The sequence below is a fragment of the Nannobrachium achirus genome (genome assembly GCF_963921795.1).
Source record: "Nannobrachium achirus genome assembly, chromosome: 16".
NCBI lineage: Eukaryota > Metazoa > Chordata > Actinopteri > Myctophiformes > Myctophidae > Nannobrachium > Nannobrachium achirus.
The window spans coordinates 50,600,868-50,624,370 of NC_137823.1; the positions used below are offsets into that span (position 1 = coordinate 50,600,868).

Below are 23,503 nucleotides of genomic sequence, written 5' to 3' on the forward strand. Positions count from 1 at the left end.
TTACAAATGCATATCGTATTAATATATATAGAGCATTTTCTTTTGTATTTTGAATGTGTGACAAGCTAGGGACATTTGTTAAAGCGATACTATTTGTGTTTAACGGTGTGGGGGCGATACACAGCCTACTGTAGGAGTAGCTGTCTTTCCGAGATTTCAGGACAATATTTGAGAAGGCTGATCACACCTCAACACTTAAAGGTCTAGAAGTGAAACTACTTGTATTGAATTGCAAATTGGTGCAAAAACGCTCAAGAATGAAAAAAAAGCATAGTGTCGCTTTAATGGCAAAACAATTGAGGCCATTGTTTACGTTTTCATCTCCTTGTGAATTACTATTATATGCAAGTAACACATTTTTCAGGTTTCCCTGACTCAGTGGAGCATTGAAACCAAGTAATTAGTGCGGAGTTCCCCAAGTGTTCTTTTGTTCTTATGCAGTGTTTTCATAAATGCCTTAAGTGCGGATTTTGAAATAAACACATGAACTTGAGTTCATTTAATGTTGGATATCCGTCTGGTTTTCATTTCTTTAGTTGTAATATTTATTCAACTAAAATTACTAACTTTTTTCATGCTGTAGCTATTCCATTATTGCTCACCTACAACCATATGGGGTTTCCTTACATGCTGGAGATTTGCAACACACTGTTCAGAAAACAAGCTGCCCCTATGCTAAGCCATACCCTGACATTTTTGGAAGACACACACCCACACATTGATGCATAAGTGTCAGCAATATTCAATAGTCAGCAGTGTCATTTGGCAACTATACATTTATTGAAATCCAGGACTTTGCAGCTTACAAGTATTTGCTCAGTAATATGATCAGAATAGGCCTCATTGGTGACACCCTTGTGTCTTTTCCACCCTATAGCCATCTGAGGAAAGAAAATTATGAAAGAAAGAGCAAGACAATAACATATTTCTTGATTACAGTTCTGACTATCCAATGAGAGTGCACCGGTTCATTTACATTTGGAGATTTCAACTCGGTAAAAAAGAAAAGAAATGCAGCTTCACTGCTCACACTCTCTAACAGATGCAAACAGTGGAAGACTGGGATCTGGAATGAATGTCCATTTTGTTCACAACGCTCCATAACCAACTTTTGTTCAGAGATCAAACCAGCAACTGTGCTGCCCTCAAGAAAGCACCTTTTCAGCTAAAACCTCTGAGATGATTGGCACAATATACTAACAAAATGTTAGGAGCATGTTCCACACAACCCATTATTACTAAACAAAAAAAAAAAGACAATCAATAATCAAAAATCAGATGTGGAATTTGTAAACACTTTAAACAAGTTCCCTAAAACATTCTGTAAACAATAATAAATGTTAGTCCTTGAAATCCTTTTGTTCTATACAGCTTAGATTACATTTGATTTATTTGATTACAATAAACTATTGATGATAGATATTAGTAAATGTTGAGAATACTTTTTTCTTAATTGCATGTACATAATATAAAAGTGACATTATAATTTTTAATGCTTCTTTTGTGCAAAATGCTTTAGTAAACTATATTTTGGCATTTATGAGTAACTTTGAAAAATAATTGGTTGAAAAACAAATCAAAGGTGATTTTTCAGAGCCCCCTTGGAAATTTCCCCACAATATTTAGACATTAGCAACTTCGTTCAATAAATATCCATCTCCATCTGTAATACTGTGCAAAATTATGGGTTCAGCAAGTGCAAGGAGGTCCGCCAAACTAATCAATCTATCGTGCTCTGCAAGATTCTAGCCAACGCTGGCTAAGGCTGAGTAACTACACAACATCAATGACATACCTGCCCCATTTTCCTAATGATAATGGTAGGTAGTTCAGACAGAAATAAAAAGTTAAGGCATTTGACTCTCTGCAAAGGCAATACCAGTGGCTGCGCTTAAAATATTAGGTGACAGTTTTACGGAAACAAAATATGAAACTGAAATTAAATCGTAAAATAAGACAAATCCTTTCCCATTACTCACTCTACCATGGCCAAATGAAGAGAATGGTTGACAGCTTGAAGGCTAGATAGATACTGTAGGAAATAACACATTTCCCTGAATTAAAATTGGTTAGATTCAAACACAAGCCACCGATGCGATTAAGCTGTCAACATCTCACAATTGAGATATATTTCAAGTCAATCATTAGACTATATAATTTAGATCACCTTCCAAAAATCCAGTTCTGTGGTATTATCAGTAGTGTGGGGTTGTACTGGATATTTGCTTCTAGAGTTGAAGGGAACATGCAGCTACCAAAGGATCTAGCTTTTCATACTGCTTAGTTTACATGCTCTTCATTTTCTTTGTCAATCAGATCATTTGAATGCATTATAGAAAGTGGCAAGGACATTAGCCTATAGAAAGGACATTGTTTAGTGTATGATCGATTACATAAAATGATCAAAATTAACATGCAAACATTTTTGAAAGAATGCATTGATTTCTGTAATTCAGATTAATGCAATCCCAACTTAAATATACCACCAGTACTTTTTGTCAAATTTGGTCACATTTACCGAATGGTTACACTCCTTCCTTCATTGTCAAAACATGGCCAAAGGATGAAACAATGCCAGTTATAAGGGCTAAAAAGACAACACAATGCAACTAGTGTCACTACATATGTTCACCATTTTGAAGGCAGGCCCAAACCCAAGCCCAAATGCTGATCACTGATACTAACAGTCAAATACTGTACATTCAACATGGCGTCCCCATTTTGGGCAAGTCGTTATATAAGGGAAAATAACTGATCTACAAGCTCATGTCACACCAAACTGAGCTCCATCGGAGGTTTGTCTCCATTTCTGTTTGAGCAGAAGACCCACTATTCTGTTAGTTTCAGCACTGTGCTGAGGGATCAGACCAGCGGCTGCTACTCTTCACTGGACAGAAAGTTTGCACATGCATATGACGTGTCCTGAAACTCCAATGCCTTTACACTTTTAGAAGGGCTAGGACGTTGGGATCAATCCGTTCAACCCGAGCTCCTGTTACAAGCAAAATAATCTCTATTCGTGGCTCTAGCAGCATGAAAGTGACACGGCACAATGTGAGCTTGCAGATCGGCCATTTTCACCGCACGACACAATTGTACTACAAAGAATACAATAGGGCTTGAGTGGTTACACTATGCATGTTGTATGAAGGTTATTGTCTGCTACTGTATATAATACTATGTATGGCATCATATTGTACGCAAATTACTTATGTCTTGAAGGGGTGTTTCATTTTTTTCTGAAGGATCAGATACCCAAGTTGGTCTTAGGTGAGCGATGAAATTGCAGTGACTGACCATACATTCGCCAAGTTGTCATCTACCCATTACTGACACAGCCAAACAATTCCCCCAGCTACACCACCAGTCAGTCGCCTCTCCACAGCTGCTGTACTACTCAAACATCACCCTTTAAGTGTCTCTTAAATTGGTCTTTATAGTACATATAAGGCTTTGTTTCATATTGCTTTCTCTGACCACATTTCGACAATAACAAATTTGATAAAAGATGGGGGGGAGAATTCACATAATCTGGTGACCATGACAGAAAAATACATCTTTTTACATTCTAAATTAAGACTGTCAGGAGATTAGATGAGAGTATTAAGGCAACACATTTTCCAGGGGGAAGCTACAATCTTGCAGAATTCGACATCTCTGATCCACGCAGCTTGGCTCAGCTCAGCTGGGAATCTTTGCCATCCCAATTATTGAGAGTAATGGAAGGCGAATGGGGGTGGGGGTGGTGGGGGGGGGGGTGGAAAAGGGTTACAGGTCATCGTCCCCAATTCCCTCAAAAGCGTAGTTGCCATGGAAATCATTCCCACTGATGTCATTTGCAGAGTTGGATGCGCTGATCCCACGAAGTGACACCGAGCTCAGCTTGGTCTGTATGGAAAGTCATAGCATACTTAGTAAATGATGCAATGATGCTAGATGTAATTCTGGCATCTCCTAAACCAGTGGTTCTCAGCCTTTTCAGGCCGCGACCCCAAAAATAATCATATTTTAACCGGGACCCCCCCACCCTGACGAGCAGCAAGAGTTGAGGCATTACATTTTGTATAACATGGTTCTATTGTGAAAATAGCAGATCTACCTGGTCACGTTGTGATCATGTAGCTATTTTCACAATTTCTGCCTCTAATAGTTGACAATTTGGCCAACATTTAATTTGTCATTTTAGAGGTATTAAAAAGTCCTTAAATTGTAATTTTAGAAATGTGCAGATACTCTCTACACTTAAACTTTATGTTGGTTTGTTTACTGTTGAGAGAGAAAACAATGTTGCACATTAGGTTACTCATCTGGGGACCCCCCCAAATAATTTGCCGACCCACAGGATGAGAACCACTGTCCTAAACAGACAGACAACAGAGTAAAGTACACATTACAAATATATAATAATTTTAGAGCATACTTATTATTAAAGACCATCTGAAATAAAATAAATGAACCACCCGCCCCCATCGCTGTGATTGGCTGAGACACACTCACACAGCAACCGTTTCACTAGGAAATACAGTACATCACGATATGGTTTGCAAAAAGCCATTTCAGCTGGTCAGTAAGTAACCAATATAAAGGGGGCCAAATGTGGCTGCATTTTGCTAAACGTGCAAAACCGATAAACAGAAACTTGAACTTAACTATAAATCAAACAGTAAAATGTATTCTAAAATGTACACTTACCGAGAGTTTGACGATCTGTTCACGATTTGGGTCTGGAGAGTCCTGCAGCAATATGAAGATTCAAAGTCAAATACATTTTGCACCAGACAAAGCAGCAAACAAATGTGATATGCTGTCCTAGTCTCACCAGTAGAGGGGGAGATTTCACAGCTTGCTGACTGTCTGACCGGTGTATAGAGCCATTCTGACGTTTCCTCAGCATCTACATGTGACACAGTACAACAGGAGATACTGTATTGCAGCCAGAGTAGAAAAGCTTGAATATCTGATGTGTGCTGTGTGCCTTGCAGATATTTTAGGTTTGTTTACAGACAGTAACAAGCATTATAAAGTTTAAGTGTATGGGGTGCAGTAGTCAATTTAACTAAACGATTAAATAAAACCAATTCGAGAAAAAAAAAAAAAGGATTGGAACCCTCCGTGGTGGGGGGCAGGGACTTTACCACTGCGCCACCCAGGCACTCTAAAGCTCTATACTACAGTATATTCTGATAGTAATCATTGCGATAGTGCAGGGGTCTTCAATGTTTTCAGGCCAAGGACCCCTTAGTTGAGAGAGATGAAGCACGGACCCCCACTACCTTATCATAGATACCATATCGTTTCATTGTTTGACAGCACAATAATTGTGTATTTTGAATTCATGTCAATGTGTGTTTTCACATATTTAACCACTTAAACCGTCAATACTTAATAAACTTGACCTTTCACTCTGTACTTAGTCTGCTCTATTTCCCCTCTACACCAAACCTCTTTCTGCAAGGTGTTGTGAGCTTGTAGATCTGCTATTTTTGGCTAAAGTTCTCCCAATATGGATGCTAGGGTTCAAGTGGTTAAAGGAGTTCACCCCCAAAATGACTTTTTTCTATTTATTAGTCACGCCATGGAGAGTAGAGTTCAGTAATATTTTTTGTTTTTTGTCACATTCCTAAGACAAAAATGTGATAACAATAAATTTACCACCATTCATTCTCTGTCTCTCCAGCTCTTTAATAACCAGAAAATACATTTCCAGGTAGCAGCCAATCAAGAGAGAATAAACATTCATCAGCTTAATTTTTACAGTGTTCCAGTTCCAATTTGGTATGCTCAACCATTTGTGTCATCACTTCCAATGGCACTTGTTTGATCTGTATCCTCACTGAGTTCTCCATCCTGATTGAATAAAATTGGTATCCTGACCTGACAAACGCATTTTCTATTTAATAAAGAGCTTAGCTGTAGTCATGGAGACTCCAGTTACTCAACAATCTATAGCAATGAGTACTATCAAATCAATTAAAAAATTATTTTTCAATTCAAAGGGCTTTATTGGCATGAGAAAAATATGTTTACATTGCCAAAGCAGAAGTGCAAATCAATTACCCTACCTTTAAGTGGTTAATCAAATTAAACTGATTAGGCGCTTATAAAAGATCCAATAGAAATGTCTGTGTTGATTTGTTGATGCATTATTATTATTCAAGTGCTTCTCAATAATTTGATAAGTAGGAAAAGTAATCTATTGAGAGTTGGAAGAGTTGATTCTCTGAATACATAACAAACCTTCTTGATGCTGCCGCCCGACTTCTTCACCATTAGCTCATCCACCATGGCCTGAAGGCAGATACTCATCATGATAGCCTAAAGATTAGAGAAGAAGAGTCAGACAATTCTATTGATCCGATACGGAAATCCCCCAAAATAATATTTACAGTATGTTGTTCCTGCATACTGCCTAGTGTTTTTCTTCCCTCCCCTTTATCCTGCGTTTAACAATTAATCTTAAATACAACTCAGGGTCACTAAAGTAAAAAAGCTCCCATCATCCAAGTTGATCCTTCTTTATTCAGTTAAATGAGTCCACAGGGTCAGCCTGATTTCGTCTTGAGGCACGGTGGAATATCCCTTTAATCTATTTCAATTTAAACGCAGCTCTAATATAAAATAAATAGCTCACACCTTTCAGAGAAAACATACAAAAGTAGTGTATAATCACATTCAACCCAGTCACGCAGTATGTACAAATTAAACCACTCTCAATCTTGGTTCCGTGGACCCTTATTGGTCTGTAACTTGGTTTCATCTGGACACTCTCTGATTCTTCAAATGTCTTCTAAATCCAAAATGTTTTCTGAAAAACTTATGTTTCTATGTCAGTGGTCCTCAAACGTTTTAATGTCAAGGACCCGAAGAAATTAAGTATTTGACCGTGGACCCTCCTCTCAATATATTTTGAGTTACAAATGTTCGCTTTAAAAATATCTGTAATCAAAGATTCATACATTTTCACGATTTTTCAAAATGATCTACAAGCTCATAGCGCAGCACTCGCTGCCGCACTATGACCTTGTATATCTGCTATTTTTTAAAAGCTTAAGTAAAAAAGAATGGTTACAGTGGACAAAAGTGACACAGATGCCATCGAGGTCTAAATGGGTTCAAAGATATTCTCAAGCTGTTGAGTGACCCTGCTTGAAGCCATCATTGAGGTCTTATACCTGTGGACTTGTGATGGTGACCCACTGGAGCCGCTCCTTGCTCATCAGGTACTCGAAGGCCAGCTCCAGCTTGACCTCGCACTTGGCCGAGCTGCAGGGATTGGCTGTGCCATTAGCCACTGGAACCTGCTGTGTAGGAGGAGACACCAGATGGTTATTTGGACAGGCTGAGAGGCAGACGTTGTAATTGCAACCTGACCATATTGTACATCGTCATTGTGGCCACAAGTCCTGTCAACAACTTCTAACCGCTCGCTGTTGATGCATGGACACGTCTTTTGTCCACTGCAATGGTATTGCAGTGAAAGCCATTTTAATTCTTAATAAAACACTTTTAGTAAGCATACAATTACACATTTCAAAGTGATATTCTTTTGGTTAAAAGTAGGCTCTGATTTGTCTGGTAATAAGGATCTCCTAGAAAATACATTTCCCCGTATCACCAATTTAATCCAATCAGGAAAGAGAACCCATTTATCAGCTCAATAGTTCCAATTCCAATTTTGTCCATTTATTTTTGTTTTTGTTTCATCACTTCCATTGTCAAGTATATATGATGTATGCTACATGAGTTTCTTTCTTCTGGTTGGATGAAATTGGTATGCCGACCTTCGGTTTCTAAAGAGCTGGAGAGATTGGGAAACCACTGTTACTGCAGTAACGCTGTCTATTGCAACGATTACGATCACACTATTAGAGCTATTTAATGCTTACTTTAACAATCAATCAATTATACTTGCTTTAAATAAAATATATATTTTTCCCCAACCTCCCTCCGTGTTGTCACACAATGTTATTAACAATCCCAACAAGTTTTCTGCCCTATACCTGGGCAGCATCACAGCTCCCGTTTTCCTGTGAACTTTGCACATAACTTCTGGGCAATGTTGCTTATTATAAGTAAGCAATAAGCAACAGTTGTGTTTTTTTTGGGATTGTTTCTTAAGTGTTGTTGCTAAGTAGTCTTGCTTCCTTATGAAGTTTAAACCACAAATGTTCATGCCAAGGCACATCCTGAAGCTGATCTGGCGGCTTGTGTTGGCCATGGCCAAGAATATAACGTTGGCTTTGGTTGTCTTCATTTATTTCTAGAGGTGACAGAGTACTGAGTCACTCAGTGCTTTCCGGTCCACTAATTAGGACTACTTCCTACTCACGAACCCAGTCCACCCACACCCACACACAAATAAACAGAAGATAGCATGAATGACCCACACACACAGTATATATACAACCTTGTATAAACTGTAACTTTTTGGGATATGGAAAAAGGAACCTGTGTCACAAAGGATCCAATGTAGCCTAGTTATTATTTAGCCACAAGCTCATATTTTTCATTGTTAAATATTTATAAAACCCAAAGAAAGACGTAACCGCTTTCAACCTAGTGTCCCTATGTCAGGCATGTCATTATACCGGTAGGCGTTTTTTAAATATAGACAAAATTATCACATTGCTTGTTATGTTGTTTGTAGATATGCCCTATATTTAATGGTGTGTAACCCCAACAGTAATAGAGCCGTATGTATTTCCGTGTGCTGGCAGTGGCAGCCTGTGAGTGTGTAGGAAGTAATACAGGGTCTGGTAAAAAAAGAAGGCACTCTCACCCCATCTCTCTCACACACACAACTGAAACTGTTTCAAATTGTCTTCCTTGCGGAAACGTACAGCTCATTCCCTTTATTGTGCAACTCGTTAAAAACGTTAAGATGACATTTAAGATGGCACAGTAAAGTAGGATAGCAGTACGCCACTAAATAGGATGTTTTGAATTGTTTGTTTGGGATGGAATGTCCTCATTAACCACATGAACCCTAACATCCCTATTCTGGGAATTTAAAAAAAAAAAGAAAGAAGGGAAAATAGACGATCTACAATATCTCACAATGCGTTGTATGATCGCATCAAGTCATTTTGTGACCTTGTAGATCAGGGGCTTTTAAGCCGTGACATCATTTTGTAGGCAGAGGAGAACTCTGCCCCCAGAGCATTTTCTGTCCCTCGCTATTTCAACAGATCCGAGACAAAAATAACGACTAAAGTATAATTCTAACACTTTCCTTTCAACAACAAAGAGAAGAAAAATGTGTAAATAGTAAAAATAGTAAAAAGATTCACGGAAACTGGGGGCAGAAATTCTCCTCTGCCAACAAAATGATGTCATACTTAACAGCCCCTGTTGTCGACGAAGTATAACATAATGCTTAAGTAGTTAATAATTGATTCATTGATAATATATATTTTCTTTTTCCAAAAAATGTAAAAGCTGTGCTTCCCGATAATTCAATTAACCTAAGAAGGCACCGTTGCCCATATCCATGCCAAACTTTGCACACACACACTCCTTGGATGGCAACTCACAACCTCCACCCCCCTCATTCCTCAGATGCCCCTCTTCTAGCGCCACCATTAGGCCGATTTATTGCAGAACACATCTTTGGACACTGCTCCTACAAATCTTGGCCAAAAATCACGCAAAGCGGTACACAGTATCTCTAACCCTGCAAGGCCCAGCGTTGCTTTTTGGCAAAAAATTTTAAATCATTTAAAAAAAAAATGTTATAATTAGTTTTCCTGTTCTTTTTTCACATTAACATCATCATTAAATCCTATTGTTTAGTATTACAATGCCATTGGCCACGATATTTGCATATAAATACGCCCCACAGAGGCTGACATTCACACTTCCCAGAGAAGTTGAAATTCCAGCGTCTGGACGAACATCATCTCACTTTTTAACTGAAGCTATTCCTCACAAAAAGTAAAGTAAAATCCCTGTAATATTGTTTTTCGTGATCATTAGAATGTCTAGAACATGTACATGTGTTATTATTTTGAAAAATATCCCCAAAATGCAAATTGGAGCATGATTTATGATTTATGGCTATAAAACCTTACAAAAACATTATTAATTTTTTAACATTACATTTTCCTGTGATTAGGACTCCTACAACACCATCTGATTTTTTTCAATTTCTTTTGGCCAGTAGAAATTAATTCGGGCCTTGCAGGGTTAAAGTCATGTCATCAACATGGATCTGTCCAATTTCCCATATTCCCTCCTGATTGCATACGATTGCCTTCTAAAGTTTGTGTATGCGACCTGACGGTCGCTTATCTCCCGATTAGAGTCTTAACTGGTATACATTCTAGTAGAGGCTGGTGCTCCACGGTATGAGGCTGGTGGATCAATATGCCGTTAAGACTTTGTGGTGACTATGTGTTGGTGTAATTGGACTGATGAAGACGAACAACATGGAGGGTCAGCACTTTCAGTCTGCAGCAGGAACAGAAAGTGGTACTTGGCTCTGGCTGGGTGAAGAAATGCGTTCCGTAAGACCCTGTCTGCGCTAATGAGTGAATGAAGTGGTAGCATGTACTGTATGTAGCGTAGCGGTCAAACCCCCCCACAAAAACCCACCTCTCTAGGAAAAAAACATCTGCTCTCTAACTGGATTCGCTCCAACACTTCTCTCCCGCGTCTCTCCTACTACACTATCCCTCTCTGCTGTGCAAAAATAGAAAATATTGCCAAGTGAGAGGACCAGCTGGTCAACTTTACAAAAAGGAGAAGTGGTAAACTTTGTGAACAAACGACAATGTCAACAAGGAGAGAAGCGAGAACAGAGAGAACCAGAGGGTGTCTGATCTTTTTTTAATGCTATAACAATATGGTAGGATTAAAAATGGACAACATCTGTCCTTGACCTTCTCGCTCTCTCTCTCTCAAAAAAAAAACAAAGGTTTTCCCACCGCGCACCAACCAGGTAGGTTTGGCAGGTGCGGTGCATCACAGGATCAGAACAATGGTAACAGAGATAGAAAGGAAGGCACTGGAGCAACTACGATTTAGTTACTGCCTTCTTTATTAAAAAGGTGCAAGGTACACTGGAATGGGACAACATTTTGACATCTCCCATCATTTCCTGACGCCTTCCTTTCACACACACAAATAGCTCCCTTCTTGGAATCACGGGGTAAAATACCTGGCCACCACTGTGGAGACTCAGGTTTGGTAACTGCAAAGCGCCTCCAGCTTGGCCGGGAGGAGATAGCACGTTCCTCCGCATACATTACACCGGTGAAAAGTAGCAGCTGGTGACTCCATGCGTAGTGGAGGAGACATGTGGTTGTCTAGGCCCTACCCAGACACTAGGTGTTGGCAGTGACGGGGACTATAGCGTGGGGAGAATTGGCATAACGACTACATCAGGGTGAAAAGTAAAGAATACGGCTGGGCAATTAATCGAAAAGATATCGAAATGTTTAACTAATAATCGAGATGCAAGAAAAAAAAGGGGGAAAAAAAGACTGTGAGTGTCTTAAAATGTATTTCAATGTCATCACAAAACGTTCTAATACAGTTTTGATAATCAACTAAATTGATCAGTCTAATTAGCACAGAACCCATTTAGAGAATCTTACACCTGAGGCAGATTCTAAAAATTACTTTTCTGAAAAAATAATATTTATTCAAAAATTACAAAGATTATGTTGCTATATACTGTAGTGTACATAGCAACAACTACCCCAAAAAAGGTTTCCCGGATTGAAAGGTAAAAACAAAAACAAAGGGGTTCCCGTCCTATGTATGGTGAGGTAAAAATAAAGTTAGAATAGCCGGCACATTGCAAGCGTGTAGATCTGCCATTTGCACTATATATACACACAGTATATATTTTTGAGCGGTGGTCACACCGTCTCTTCAGTGTGACCGTGTGGCTGTTGAGCAGCCTTGAAATGTGCATGCACGCATGCACACACACAGACACAGCCGTGAAATTATATATTTATAATTCTTCATTTTTAAACAAAGTTTTAAATAATCGTGATATTGATTTGAAGTCATATCGCCCAGCTCTAGAGAGAAAATAACAAACAAAAAAATAGTCCACTTACAGAGGAGGTGACCCGCCAGCACCTCATGCGTGTTACTTTGAAGCTTCCCTCCTTCATCTGTTCGTTTGGTAGCTTGACGTGGAAGTTGAGCTCGTTGTTACCGGCACTGACGATCACATGACAACCCTTCTCAGGGAAGTCGGTGATGCAGGGATCAAACTTGATATAGCCAAAATATTTGAGTGTCTGACCTAGACGGATGAACTGGTGAAAAAAAGACAAAAGATAAATCAGGCAATTTTCTTAATCCTCCAGGCGAGAAATGGTTTTATGTAACCGATTCTTTTCCAAAGGATCTTCCAAGGGAAGCAACTGCAAAAGGAATTTAATGGGGACATTGTTATAGCACTAAAGTATTGGAAAACTATGCACTATTTTCTTCTTGGACACTAAATACACACATCGCTGTATTCATGCGAGACACATTTTTCAAGGTTGGGCAATTCACATTAGATGGTGTTGCTTACTTCTTTCTTGGAGCCTTTCTCCTGCAGTGACTTAAGCTGCCTGTGCTGGTCTTTGTTGACGAGTATCCAGCCTCGCTCAATGTCAGACACTGTCTGGAAGGGAACAGAGAAGAAACCATGCGTGGGACACTCATTTTCCTTTGTAGTGAGGAGGTCATTCAACCATTTCAACCCTGGCATCCCTATTTTGGGCATGTTATTATAGAGTAGATGAAAACTTTATTTCATCTTTTACTTTACTCGGAGCGAAAGAGGAAAACATTATTTTATGGTCAGACATCGCTGATAAGCTCAAGGATATGATTCAAGAAGTCACTACATAGTGGTAACAGCCTGGCACAAGCACGCACTATTGTAAATTCCATGTTGGTCCGGGGAAAGGGGGTGGATGGGTTTGTTTTTCTTCTTTTCTTTTCTTGTCTTGTCATTGTTGTTTGAGTTGTTGTATCTTTGTACATTTATCTTGTGATTTTATTGTTTTCTTATTTTATTCATAACATATTTGTGTAACTTTCTACATTCACACTTAAAAAAATAATAATAATAATAATGTTTTTCAAACTTTATACATTTTCAAAAATAGCCAATCTACAAGATCACAATGCATGGCGTTAATACATGTTGTGAGCTTGTAGACCGACTAGGTTTTCCATTCGTCGTACCATTAAGTATTTTGGGTAAGTGGTAATGTCATTTTGTAACATCGACTGAGAAAAGGTGGAACATTTTAGAAAAGCAATCATCAAATGAAAAACGTATGAAATGTAAATGCATTTCCATGCGTGCCAGACACACATACACATGAACAGAACACACACTCCCTTCCTCACATGACGGTGTTCTTGGACCTCCACGCTGCTGTGCACAGTGCACACTGAAGCAGCACTTAACAAAACCAGATTTTTTATCAAGCCATCTCTAACTAAAAAGCTTGAGAAAATATAAGCACAGTAGAGTTGCTATGGCTAAGGAGATCTGATAGAAATAGGAACAAAGGGGCACAGAGAGCCAAAGCCAAACCACGTCAACTCCACCATTAGATAAGTGATGGACGCAGGAGACAAAACACATTTTATAAGCTTTCAGATACCAGTAAGACTCCCTAATCGGGAGATAAGCGACCGCCAGGTCACATACACAAACTTTAGAAGGCAATGGTAGCCAATCAGGAGGGAATATGGGAAATGGGACAGCTCCATGTTGGTGACATGACTTTAGAGATACTGTGTACCGCTTTGCGTGATTTTAGGGCAAGATCTGTAGCAGCAGTGTCCAAAAATGTGTTTTGGAAGAATCGGCCTCATGGTGGCGCTAGAAGAGGGCCATGTGAGAAATGAGGGGTTGTGGTTTGGCAGCCAAGGTGTGTGTGTGCAAAGTTTGCCATGGATAGGGGCAACAGTGGCAGAGATATGAGTAGGGCAAAAGTGTGACGGGCGGACAGACAGACAGACAGACAGACAGTGGAGGTTTTTATAGTAACTGCGACTTGACGGTCGCAATTATTGATGTCTTGACTGTAATGAACATTTAATAAAAGCACAAGACATTGATGAAAAGAAGGCAAATGCCTTTTTTTTCTCCAGATTTTCTGTTCAGCTCCATTGTTTCTGGGGGTTTAGTAAAGGAGCTCTTGTTTTCATTAACTGTGCATACTAGCGTTGCATGAAGTGAATGCCGGTGTCTGTTCCAGCCATGTTGTGTAACAAAACAGGCAAATGGCTTTAAAACCGCTGGTGACATTTGTACTGACCCCCATACATACCTGGGCATACAGCAGGTTAAGGCCCACTCTGTTTTCCATTACATCATTATCATACGCCATGTCCCAGTAGCTGCAGGGATAGAAGAGGAAAAAGGACATTTAGTCTACAGTGCTCAAAACAAAATTCACAATCAATTGCTCCACTGGGTCAAAACATCTGAAAGGCATTCAAGAATTGTCAAAATTGTAGAGCACATTTAATGGAATGCAATTTGTGTATAGTAGTTGTCTCTTGATTTCAGCATTCTCTGGTAAACAAAAGCTGTTATACTGTTGGTCATAAAGTTTAATTAACTGTCAACAGTTGACACCATCTGGCAGCTGGCCCAGAATGTGAACCATAGAGTTGAACAAGAGACACTTAGGTTGTGTATGGGCTACATAGACATGAATACAGTCAGTAAGCAGTGTACAGTATGCGCGTGCGTGTGTGCGCGTGCGTGCGTGTGTGTTCCACTGTCCTGCTTCTAATGGAAGATATCTCAATTTAAGTCATCATTCTGTTGGGTAACCGTTAGGAAAAACTGTCTCATCGTATCGAAAGAGGTATATTGTCAAAAACTTCGTGCACAATCAATTCATCCACTTTCCGATTAATCTCTCCCTACTCAATTTCCCTCATTAGCATCTCTCCCCCCTGATGCCTCTATTGATGCAGTAATCTGGGCAAACCTTTAGAATATTCAATGTTCTGCTGGTAGCAAACCTCTGAGTAAGTGGAGTGAGTCATGGAGGGAAGAGAGAAGTTGATAAAAGGAGGTATTAACAAAGTTAACTGGCCACATTAGCAATTCAAAAAGATTCAGGAGAAGATGAAGGAGAATGAAAGAGTGGGATGAAATAGGAAGGCCAACCGCAGTCCTCATACAGTATGTGCATCTTTTAGTGTTTCTTTTTCAGATATCATTTCAATTTCAAGTAAATGCTAATAGTATTATTAATAATTCATATTCCTTTCACAATATATCCGCCTCAAAATATTATGTAAAATGTAAATCAAAAGGGTTTTGATGGCTCAGTAACAAATACAAGAGCCACACTAGAGAAGAGATAATTACTTCCATTGTGTCCCAGAGAAGCCAACCAAACTTTCACGTGCACTTTCCAAATTGTAGAGGACACATTATACATTAGTATGTATAATATATACATTAGTTATTAATCTGGTAAGATTTTAGATTTTTAGCTCAATCACAATATTTGGCGATAGTATTGGTGACATTTTTGCCAGACCCAGGGGGTCGGCCTACAAAAGGCTTTGTCGGTCTGTCGGTCGGTCCCTCTTTTCCTCAGTGTGCCTGTGTTTGCCTCTGACTGCTCATCTGCCCCTCCCTTCCCTTGCTCGGCTGATTGCCTTGAGTGCCGTCACCTGTACAGGACCAGCTGAGTTGAGTTGGCTGACGGGCTGCTGACACTATAAATTCCTCAGCCCATCTACAAGCTCACAAACATTTCCAGCTGCTCAGCCTATACAATCCTGTGTGTTCATGTGTTAGTTCAGTGCCATACTAGTCAAAACAGCCGATCTACAAGTTTTCATTGCGGGTCTGGCAGAACCAGGTGACCTGGTCTAGTTTTCTTCCACAGACTTAACTTTGAGAGTATCTCAATAAAGCTACTGCTTAAAATAACTTTATTTGGCATTGTCAACCAATAGATGACTATGTAATGTATTTTTATTTTGTGTAAATGCAAAGAATGTTATTGCGCTTTTGTTGTTCTATGTTTGCAAACTGAGTGCCAAGGACTTCTGATGTAAAAAAAAAATACTGTAAAAGGCCTTATTAGGGATGTTCTTGTTGGGCAGGATGTTCTAAATGTATCTGTGCTGTGCTGCATCTTAAATGTGACTACTGTACATACTGTATGTTGTTTGTTCATTGTGATAATAAATTATTCCTTCAATCAATCAATCAAACCTGTCACCAGGGTGGAGATTGGGTATCAATGGATGAGTAGGGAGACCAACTACAACCACTGCAGATGTGCTAGTTATAGTGTTATATATTGTAAATATTGTTTTATTCATTAAAACGCGTAGCTTTAACTATGGGGTCCACTCCCCCCCACCTGTTAGTTGTGCATTCCCCCCTCCTCCCCTCGCCTGCATTACAGCTACACAAAGTGAAACTAGGTCAGGGGCACAAGCCCTTCCTTCAGGCAGACTGAAAAGTCAACATCCTGTGTACCTCCAGTCAGCAGGAGGCAGGGTGACGAAATAAAGCAAGAGGAGGGCAGATGTCATACGCATGAGCATTCATCAACTTGAGAGGTAGCAACCTACAGAATGTGGCATCAATCGGGTCAGGAATAGGGATGGGACGATATGAAAATGTCATACCACGATTATTATTATTATTATTATTGTGACAAAAATAAATCGCGATTTACGATATTATCGCGATAATCAAAATCCATTATCCTGGGGTGGAACAGTTTGTCAAAAAATAGCCGATCTACAAGCCCACAACGCGTCGCAACGCAACGCGTTGTGGGCTTGTAGATCAGCTTTTTTTGGCGAAGACATTTGATAAAGAGATTTGAAAAAAGACTATCAAGTACGTATATTATAACTAAGTACCTTTTACCAATTATAGAGGGTATAAGTGGTACTTGATATGCAAAGGTGAATTGATCCCAGTGCATGACGGGAGGATGATATCACGATAAATTAAATCTCCACGTTACGATTATTGTGAGTGTTTTTTTACCACGATAAACGATAATATCGCATATCGTCCAATCCCTAGTCAGGAAACGGTCTGATATGTGACATTTGGTAGGATGAGTGGATCTACCCCTTTCCTCATGCTAGCTATGCTCCCATTATATACCCTGTTATTTGTTGTTTATCTTCACTGAATGAAGTTCTTTAAAAATGTTGGCCTGCGTCATCTCTGGCTGCTTGCTGATGTCCTGTTCTCTGGGTAAATACTTGTGGATACTTCTATGCCTCCATATGGTCTCACTTACACAGAGCAGCTGGAGACATGCTGGAGCAATTTCAGGTTAAGAGCCCCTTTGGCTTTGCTGGGGCGACAGTTAAACCCACCAACTGTCTGGTCAGAACAACTACAGTACTTGGAGGGAAATACACCGGCCTGTGTTTCAAATTAAATGTGCCACATGGGGACTTTGCACAAGACGGTCAAGTCAGATAAGCAGACATGTTCATACCCATACAGCTGCTCTGACGTCTTAAGACGGATTCATGTTTTTATAAGTCAATCAAATGTATGTATTTGATTCTCAAGTTAGCCGTTGGATAACTTGGATTCTGTTCATTTCAGTATGGTTTCAAACTTGAAACTTGCTTGAGATAAGTAATTCATCGCACCAAATCTTTGTGTGGTTATTTTAATGTCAAAGTTACATTATCATGGCCGGGGTTCTTTTCAGACCTGTACAGATGTTTACTTCATTTTAATTTAGTGTCTGTTTGTTTCTCTGTGTTTCTGTTCCTTTTTTGAGTAAAATATACCCAAACAATGAAGTTCCGTAGCGCAGGTTACGTTAAGGTCATGCTATGTTATCTTTCACTTTCACTGCTTCTTCTTCTTCTTTCGTGTATCATCGTCCATGATGATTGGTTGACGACATTTTATTTCACAAGATTTTTTGTTACTTAGGGGAGGCCATGGGGCTGGCTGTCGTCTTCTCCCCCTTGCTGACGTCTGCTATTTTTCCATTTATCTGTATCTCGCCATATCATTTTATGTCACACTACACTGTATTATTAGAACTTCATGGGAGATGTAAATAGACCAAGAGGTACCAACGGTTGCCAGGTTAATGTAAGGGAATATTTTAATGACTGTAATGTACTATATTCATTACAAACACTAACTAAAGGCCTATTTATGTATTCCCAAAGCTGTGAATAGATAATGAATGTAATGAATGTATTGACATCAAGATGGTATGGTCAGTTAAGTTAAAGTTAAAAGTTGTGCTGTGAGTGTGTTTCGGTACCTTTTCCTTAGGAGTATGTGAAATTCTGAGCTTCGCAAGCTGGTGATCGATACATAAGGCAGCTCAAACTCTTGCAGCTTCCGTACAACTGATGGAGAGAAAAGGTAAATGAGAGGCAAACAAAGAGAGAGAGAGAGAGAGAGAGAGAGAAAGCTGATCTCAAGGACGTTTAGATTATGGTGGTGACAACAAACATCGAGGGATGGGTAGAGTCCATCTGGACTGATCCCAGCAGGGAAATGTCTGTGCATGTGCATGCGCGTAAATGACAAAAAGTATCATCTGGCTGAGTGAGTGTGTATCACAGCTAGTCCATTTTTGCAAGGACAGTGAAAGGTGAAGCTTTAAATCATGATTGTTGCTGTATTTGTACCATTTCTGCTCAGATTTATTGATGACTATATAATAACAAAGAGAATGACTAACCTTACTTTTTTGTTACAGTTTGGAAAACAGCATGAGCTACAAGCAAATGTTAGCTAACATTAAAATATAATTAAAAAGAAGAACATCTACAAAGTCAATGTCTTTCAAAACTTGGGAGGGCAACCCATATGCAATATGCAGACCATGTTATCATTATGCTTGTTTCATTTAAAGGTGATACACCATGCATTTAAAAAGTATTTATGTCATATTGTTTATGTCCCAAAAACGTTTTTCAAAAGGTTTGAGGCTAAATTACCACTCCTGAATAGAGAGCCTCTCTCATTTTTGAATGGCTCTCAGAGCATTTCAGCTGCAGTACCACCTTTGGCCTGAACTGCGCCAATGATTTTTTTTTTTGATGATGACGTCACAATCGGCAGATGACGTCACAATCGGCAGCAAATCTGGATAGCCTGTTTTGAGAACCCGTGGGATACTTTTAACCTTCGCCTTCTCAAAACCAGAGAAAGACACAACGGTCAGAAATGGGACTTTAACCCGAACGTGCTAGTGGGACCCCAAAAAAAGGTTTTAAAATGGGAAAAGTGAAATTTCATGGTGTATCACCTTTAATACGTCTTAGCATATTGTAGCAAAGCTGCATCACTTGCATCACTTTGTGAATGGTGTAATCTCTGCTCTCCGTCTCCTGTCAGACATTAAATCAATTCCTCTGGATATACCATACTGTCGTTAGTCCCAACAACCCATTTAATTGATTGAGGCCTGCTGGGATGGAGTTTATCCAGCAGTGCAGTTGCAGGAAACATGTGGCCCTACTCTATCACATTTTTAGTTTACTACACTATGCCAAAAACAGAAAGAAAAAAGAGAAAAGAACAAAATTCCTACTATGTCCAGAGATTCCTACAGTTTAGATTGTATTGTTCAACCAGCGCCAATTCCAGCTCAATGACTGAATCTGGCATGAGGACTGGAGAGGCATTTGGCATGTGGAAGTGGAAAAACAAACCTTGGGTGAAGGGAGACCCCACAGGGCTGTGAAAGACTGAAGACCGAGGGCTAGGAAACCGAAGTGTTTCACAGTGAATGCTTCATGTATTATTTACAACAAGTGAAAATGTTCTACACTACGTATGTGATATATAAAACACAGAAAGTGAGACGATCAGGCCTAGTACTGTTGGATCTGTCCTAAAGGTAGCCTTCTATTCTTAGGAGAACATTCCAGCAAAGGTTATTAAATACCATGCCATTGGTTTACCTTTCGAGTCTACCCACACTAGCCCAAGTTGACAAGACATTGAGAAAAGACACAACACTGGTTATTTAACCAGTAAGACTCCCTAATCGGGAGATAAGCGACCGTTAGGTCGCAGCGTGATCTTAGGGCAAAATGTGTAGGAGCAGTGTCCAAAATGTGTGTGATAAAATCGGCCTGATGGTGGCGCTATATGGGACAGATCCATGGTGATGACATGAGTGTAGACATACTGTGTAGCGATTTGCGTGATTTTAGGGCAAAATCTGTAGGAGTAGTAGGACTTAAATCTCTGATTTAGCAAATGAATAAAGTGAGCACTTACATGTTAAACCACCATCCACACCTTCTCGGACTAGGAACAGACTGAAGTAACCCACCAGGTCATCTGGGAGGTCAAGCTTTGATGCAACAGCCTGTAGAAAGATAAAGAGGAGTCATTTAAATGATCCGTCTGCAGAGGACCTGATGGTCAATATAGGGCTGTCACCATTATACATTTTAGTTGGCGATTGTTATTCAAATAATTGGCGATGTAATTGTGTGTTTGGCATTGAACATTGGAACATATGAATAACATTTTTATTTCTGTTTGCCTCGTAGGCTTTGTAATTAGAAGAATCCACAGGGCAGATATGACAAATAACTTAAATATACAAAGAAAGTATTGACATATTTACACATTTTAGACACAATTAGACGATTATGCAATAATTGTGACAGGTCAATATACTGTATTTCCCCCCCGATGAGCTAAAATTACAGTGCAGCTTGTAACATTAGTCCAATGAGGTACAACAGCTTCGTACTTTATATTGTAGAGATGGCATTAGGCTTTTTATGTGTGTAATTTACGCCAAAGAGGAGAACAGCGGAGAAAATGATTGAATGTTGGCTTGTTTGTGTGGTCCCCAGCCGGGACGAGTCATACCAAAGACTATAAAAATGGGACTCAATACTTCCATGCTTGGCACTCAGCATCAAGGGTTGGATTGGGGGCAAGTGCTTGCGACATACGAATGCCATGTCCAGGGGGTGTACTTGTACATCAAGCTGCCTCACGCTACAGAAACGGGAGATGGGCTAATATGGGCCACATGGCTCGGCAAGGCTTACTTTGGTTGTGTGATTATTCATCATGCTTCATGCTATTGGCTACATAATCTATCAGTGTTTACAGAACAGCCTATGGTGTTGCGCCGTCTCAAATAGTAGTTCCTAGCATATTGATAAATGTATAAATTAGTCGCCATGAAAATAATTCATAGTTGCAGCCCTCGAGTAGGCGAATAGACAAGATAGATAACATACTGCACAAACCTTTACACACTTTAAAACTGCTCTGGAGTTTAAATAAATATGATATAAATACACATGAGCCAGGCTAAGGCACAGCAGAACCCACCTCAAGAACATCCTCCGTCTGGTCTGAAGTCAGGATGTTCACTGTAACCTTCTGACCGTTGGAGAGGGAGATCTCTAGAGCAACCTCTTCTGTGGGAATCTGTTGGGTCTCCTGCAGTGAACATCAAAGGCATGAACGATCATCTCTCATGATCAACTTCAGGTCAACTACGGTACAAGGTGGTCGGTAACATTTCTCATGGTGGGAAATTGCTCATGTAAAACTGTTACAAACACCCTAAGTATTTAGTTTGAATACCAAAGTCTGAACATTCCATCTGTATGCAGAATCAGATCAAGGTCACCCATTTCATTTGCTAGTTATTTCGTTTATTTATGGATTGATTTATACATCTGAACGAGTATGTAAAACAAAGGAATGTTGTTGGCTATCCATCCACAAGCCTTTCATTTTATGATGAGCATTATTAATAAATAATAGGTAATTTGCATGATATGAAAAACCTATCAATATTGGACAAACTGGCACACAGACTTTTTCCCTCTCCCAGACAGACGGAACATCATCATCTCTTATCCTCCCTCTCTGTCAACAAGGGGTCTCAAAGTGCATGTTTATCACCAGGGTGCAGATGAGATGAGAACACCGCAAGGGAACTCATCTCCTATTCTGCACCTGCTGTTCCCACGGCGCCAGAGAACAGGAGGAGGGGAGGGGATGGATTCACAGAGGGAAACGGAGAATCCCATGTGGGAGTAAGAAAGGAGAGGCACAGAATGGATGTGACAAGATGCCTACGTGCTCATTGTTGTTGTCGGGTGGAAACCCCGTATGTCCAAAACCGTTCCTTTTGTAATTATCATTATAAAAATGATTTAAACTAGTGAAATGTAGATCTGCTATTTTCACTAGACAGTCTTGTATGGTGAAGCAGGGCTTTTACTTTACGTACACATTTGAAAACTTGGAGATACAAGGTTTCTGCCCAACAGTGACGTCATCTTTGTGATTGCAGACAATGGCAACACAATACACAGCTTGACCAATAAGCCAACAGCAAAAGGGTTGTGTGAACTTGTGTCGAATCCATGGGTACATTTGGCGCGTAAATATTCATATAATATATGGTATCCATTAAGCTCTTACTAGAGCGCAACCGATGTGCCGACCAGACCAATGGTTCAAATACAGCATGTTGCAGAGCCAATCAAACAAAGCTATGAGAAATGTACCTGAACAGGAAACACAGTGTGTCACTTTCTAGAAACCCAAACTACAATTATGCACAAAGACTATTATGCAGACATTGTGTCACCTCCAAATTATTTACCTTTTAATTATTTTATTTTTTAAAGATGGCAGATCTACAAGTTCAAAACATGGTACAGTTAAATAAAATACAGTTCAGTTCATGTGTATTATTTTATATGAATTGTTTGCTTGTTCATTGTAGATTTCTTTGTACATTAAATGTATTTTTCGTATACAGTATTTAAGTAAAATATATACTTAATTTAAATGTTAATTGAACTATATCAGCTCAATTCTATGTTTTTCAAATAGATTTCAAGATAATATATTTTTTACAAAATATCTGTCAAAACTAGTAAATGGTAGCAAGACTCTCCAAAACTGTGATCGGACCCCAAAATCGGTTCTCTTGTTGCGCATGCAGACCAGCAACTGTAGAAAGCCTCTGCAGGCAAGTAGCAACAACCATAGCAGTAATTGTGTTGGTATGATCTCATCTGTCTCCAGCATTATTACAGCCTACAGCTTTGGCACTCGGTTCGGCGCTACATAAAAAGCCTGTTGATGAATTCACAAGGAGGAGGAATCATAACGTGTCTTGCGTTTTCAATATTTTAATGTAACATGGTCTGAAGGTTAAAAGGGATCCAAATCCCACACAGGGCGTAACTTAGTTGTTAAATTTGACCAAGGGTGGCAATGCTGCCGCCTCAAAGTCTCAGATTGGACGCAGTGATTTCACACGCGCGCGTGCAAACCGACACTGTTAACTTCATATTTGCTCGTGATTTGCCAATCGACTGACTCATAGCACCGAGGCGGCAGACATCATCATAACAATCTGGTCCACTAATATGAAAAAGTCATCTCGACTCCCATCAGATGGGAATGCGTGCTGCTGCAAACTGTGGCGACCATAAAGAATACAGCCTTCTCACTCCACAAGTAACAGTGTCACTAAAA

At 39.6% G+C, this 23,503-nt stretch overlaps 1 protein-coding gene across 2 annotated transcripts in view; it reads right to left on the reverse strand.

The window, feature by feature from the left end:
* Positions 1–756: 756 nt before the first annotated feature.
* snx17 (sorting nexin 17) overlaps positions 757–23,503 on the reverse strand; it is a 37,762-nt gene continuing 15,015 nt past the window's right edge. Inside the window, exons 5-15 of one of the 2 annotated variants that reach the window (XM_080744655.1) lie at positions 21,329–21,439; positions 20,249–20,339; positions 18,273–18,360; positions 14,301–14,370; positions 12,539–12,631; positions 12,072–12,275; positions 7,173–7,298; positions 6,238–6,315; positions 4,820–4,894; positions 4,693–4,734; positions 757–3,888 (exon numbers count right to left, since the gene is read on the reverse strand). In XM_080744655.1, the coding sequence (XP_080600781.1) occupies positions 3,769–3,888; positions 4,693–4,734; positions 4,820–4,894; positions 6,238–6,315; positions 7,173–7,298; positions 12,072–12,275; positions 12,539–12,631; positions 14,301–14,370; positions 18,273–18,360; positions 20,249–20,339; positions 21,329–21,439 (1,098 nt within the window). In that variant the 3' untranslated portion in view covers positions 757–3,768. Of the gene's footprint in view, positions 3,889–4,692; positions 4,735–4,819; positions 4,895–6,237; positions 6,316–7,172; positions 7,302–12,071; positions 12,276–12,538; positions 12,632–14,300; positions 14,371–18,272; positions 18,361–20,248; positions 20,340–21,328; positions 21,440–23,503 lie in introns of both variants that reach the window. The other variant, XM_080744654.1, reaches the window with a different exon arrangement.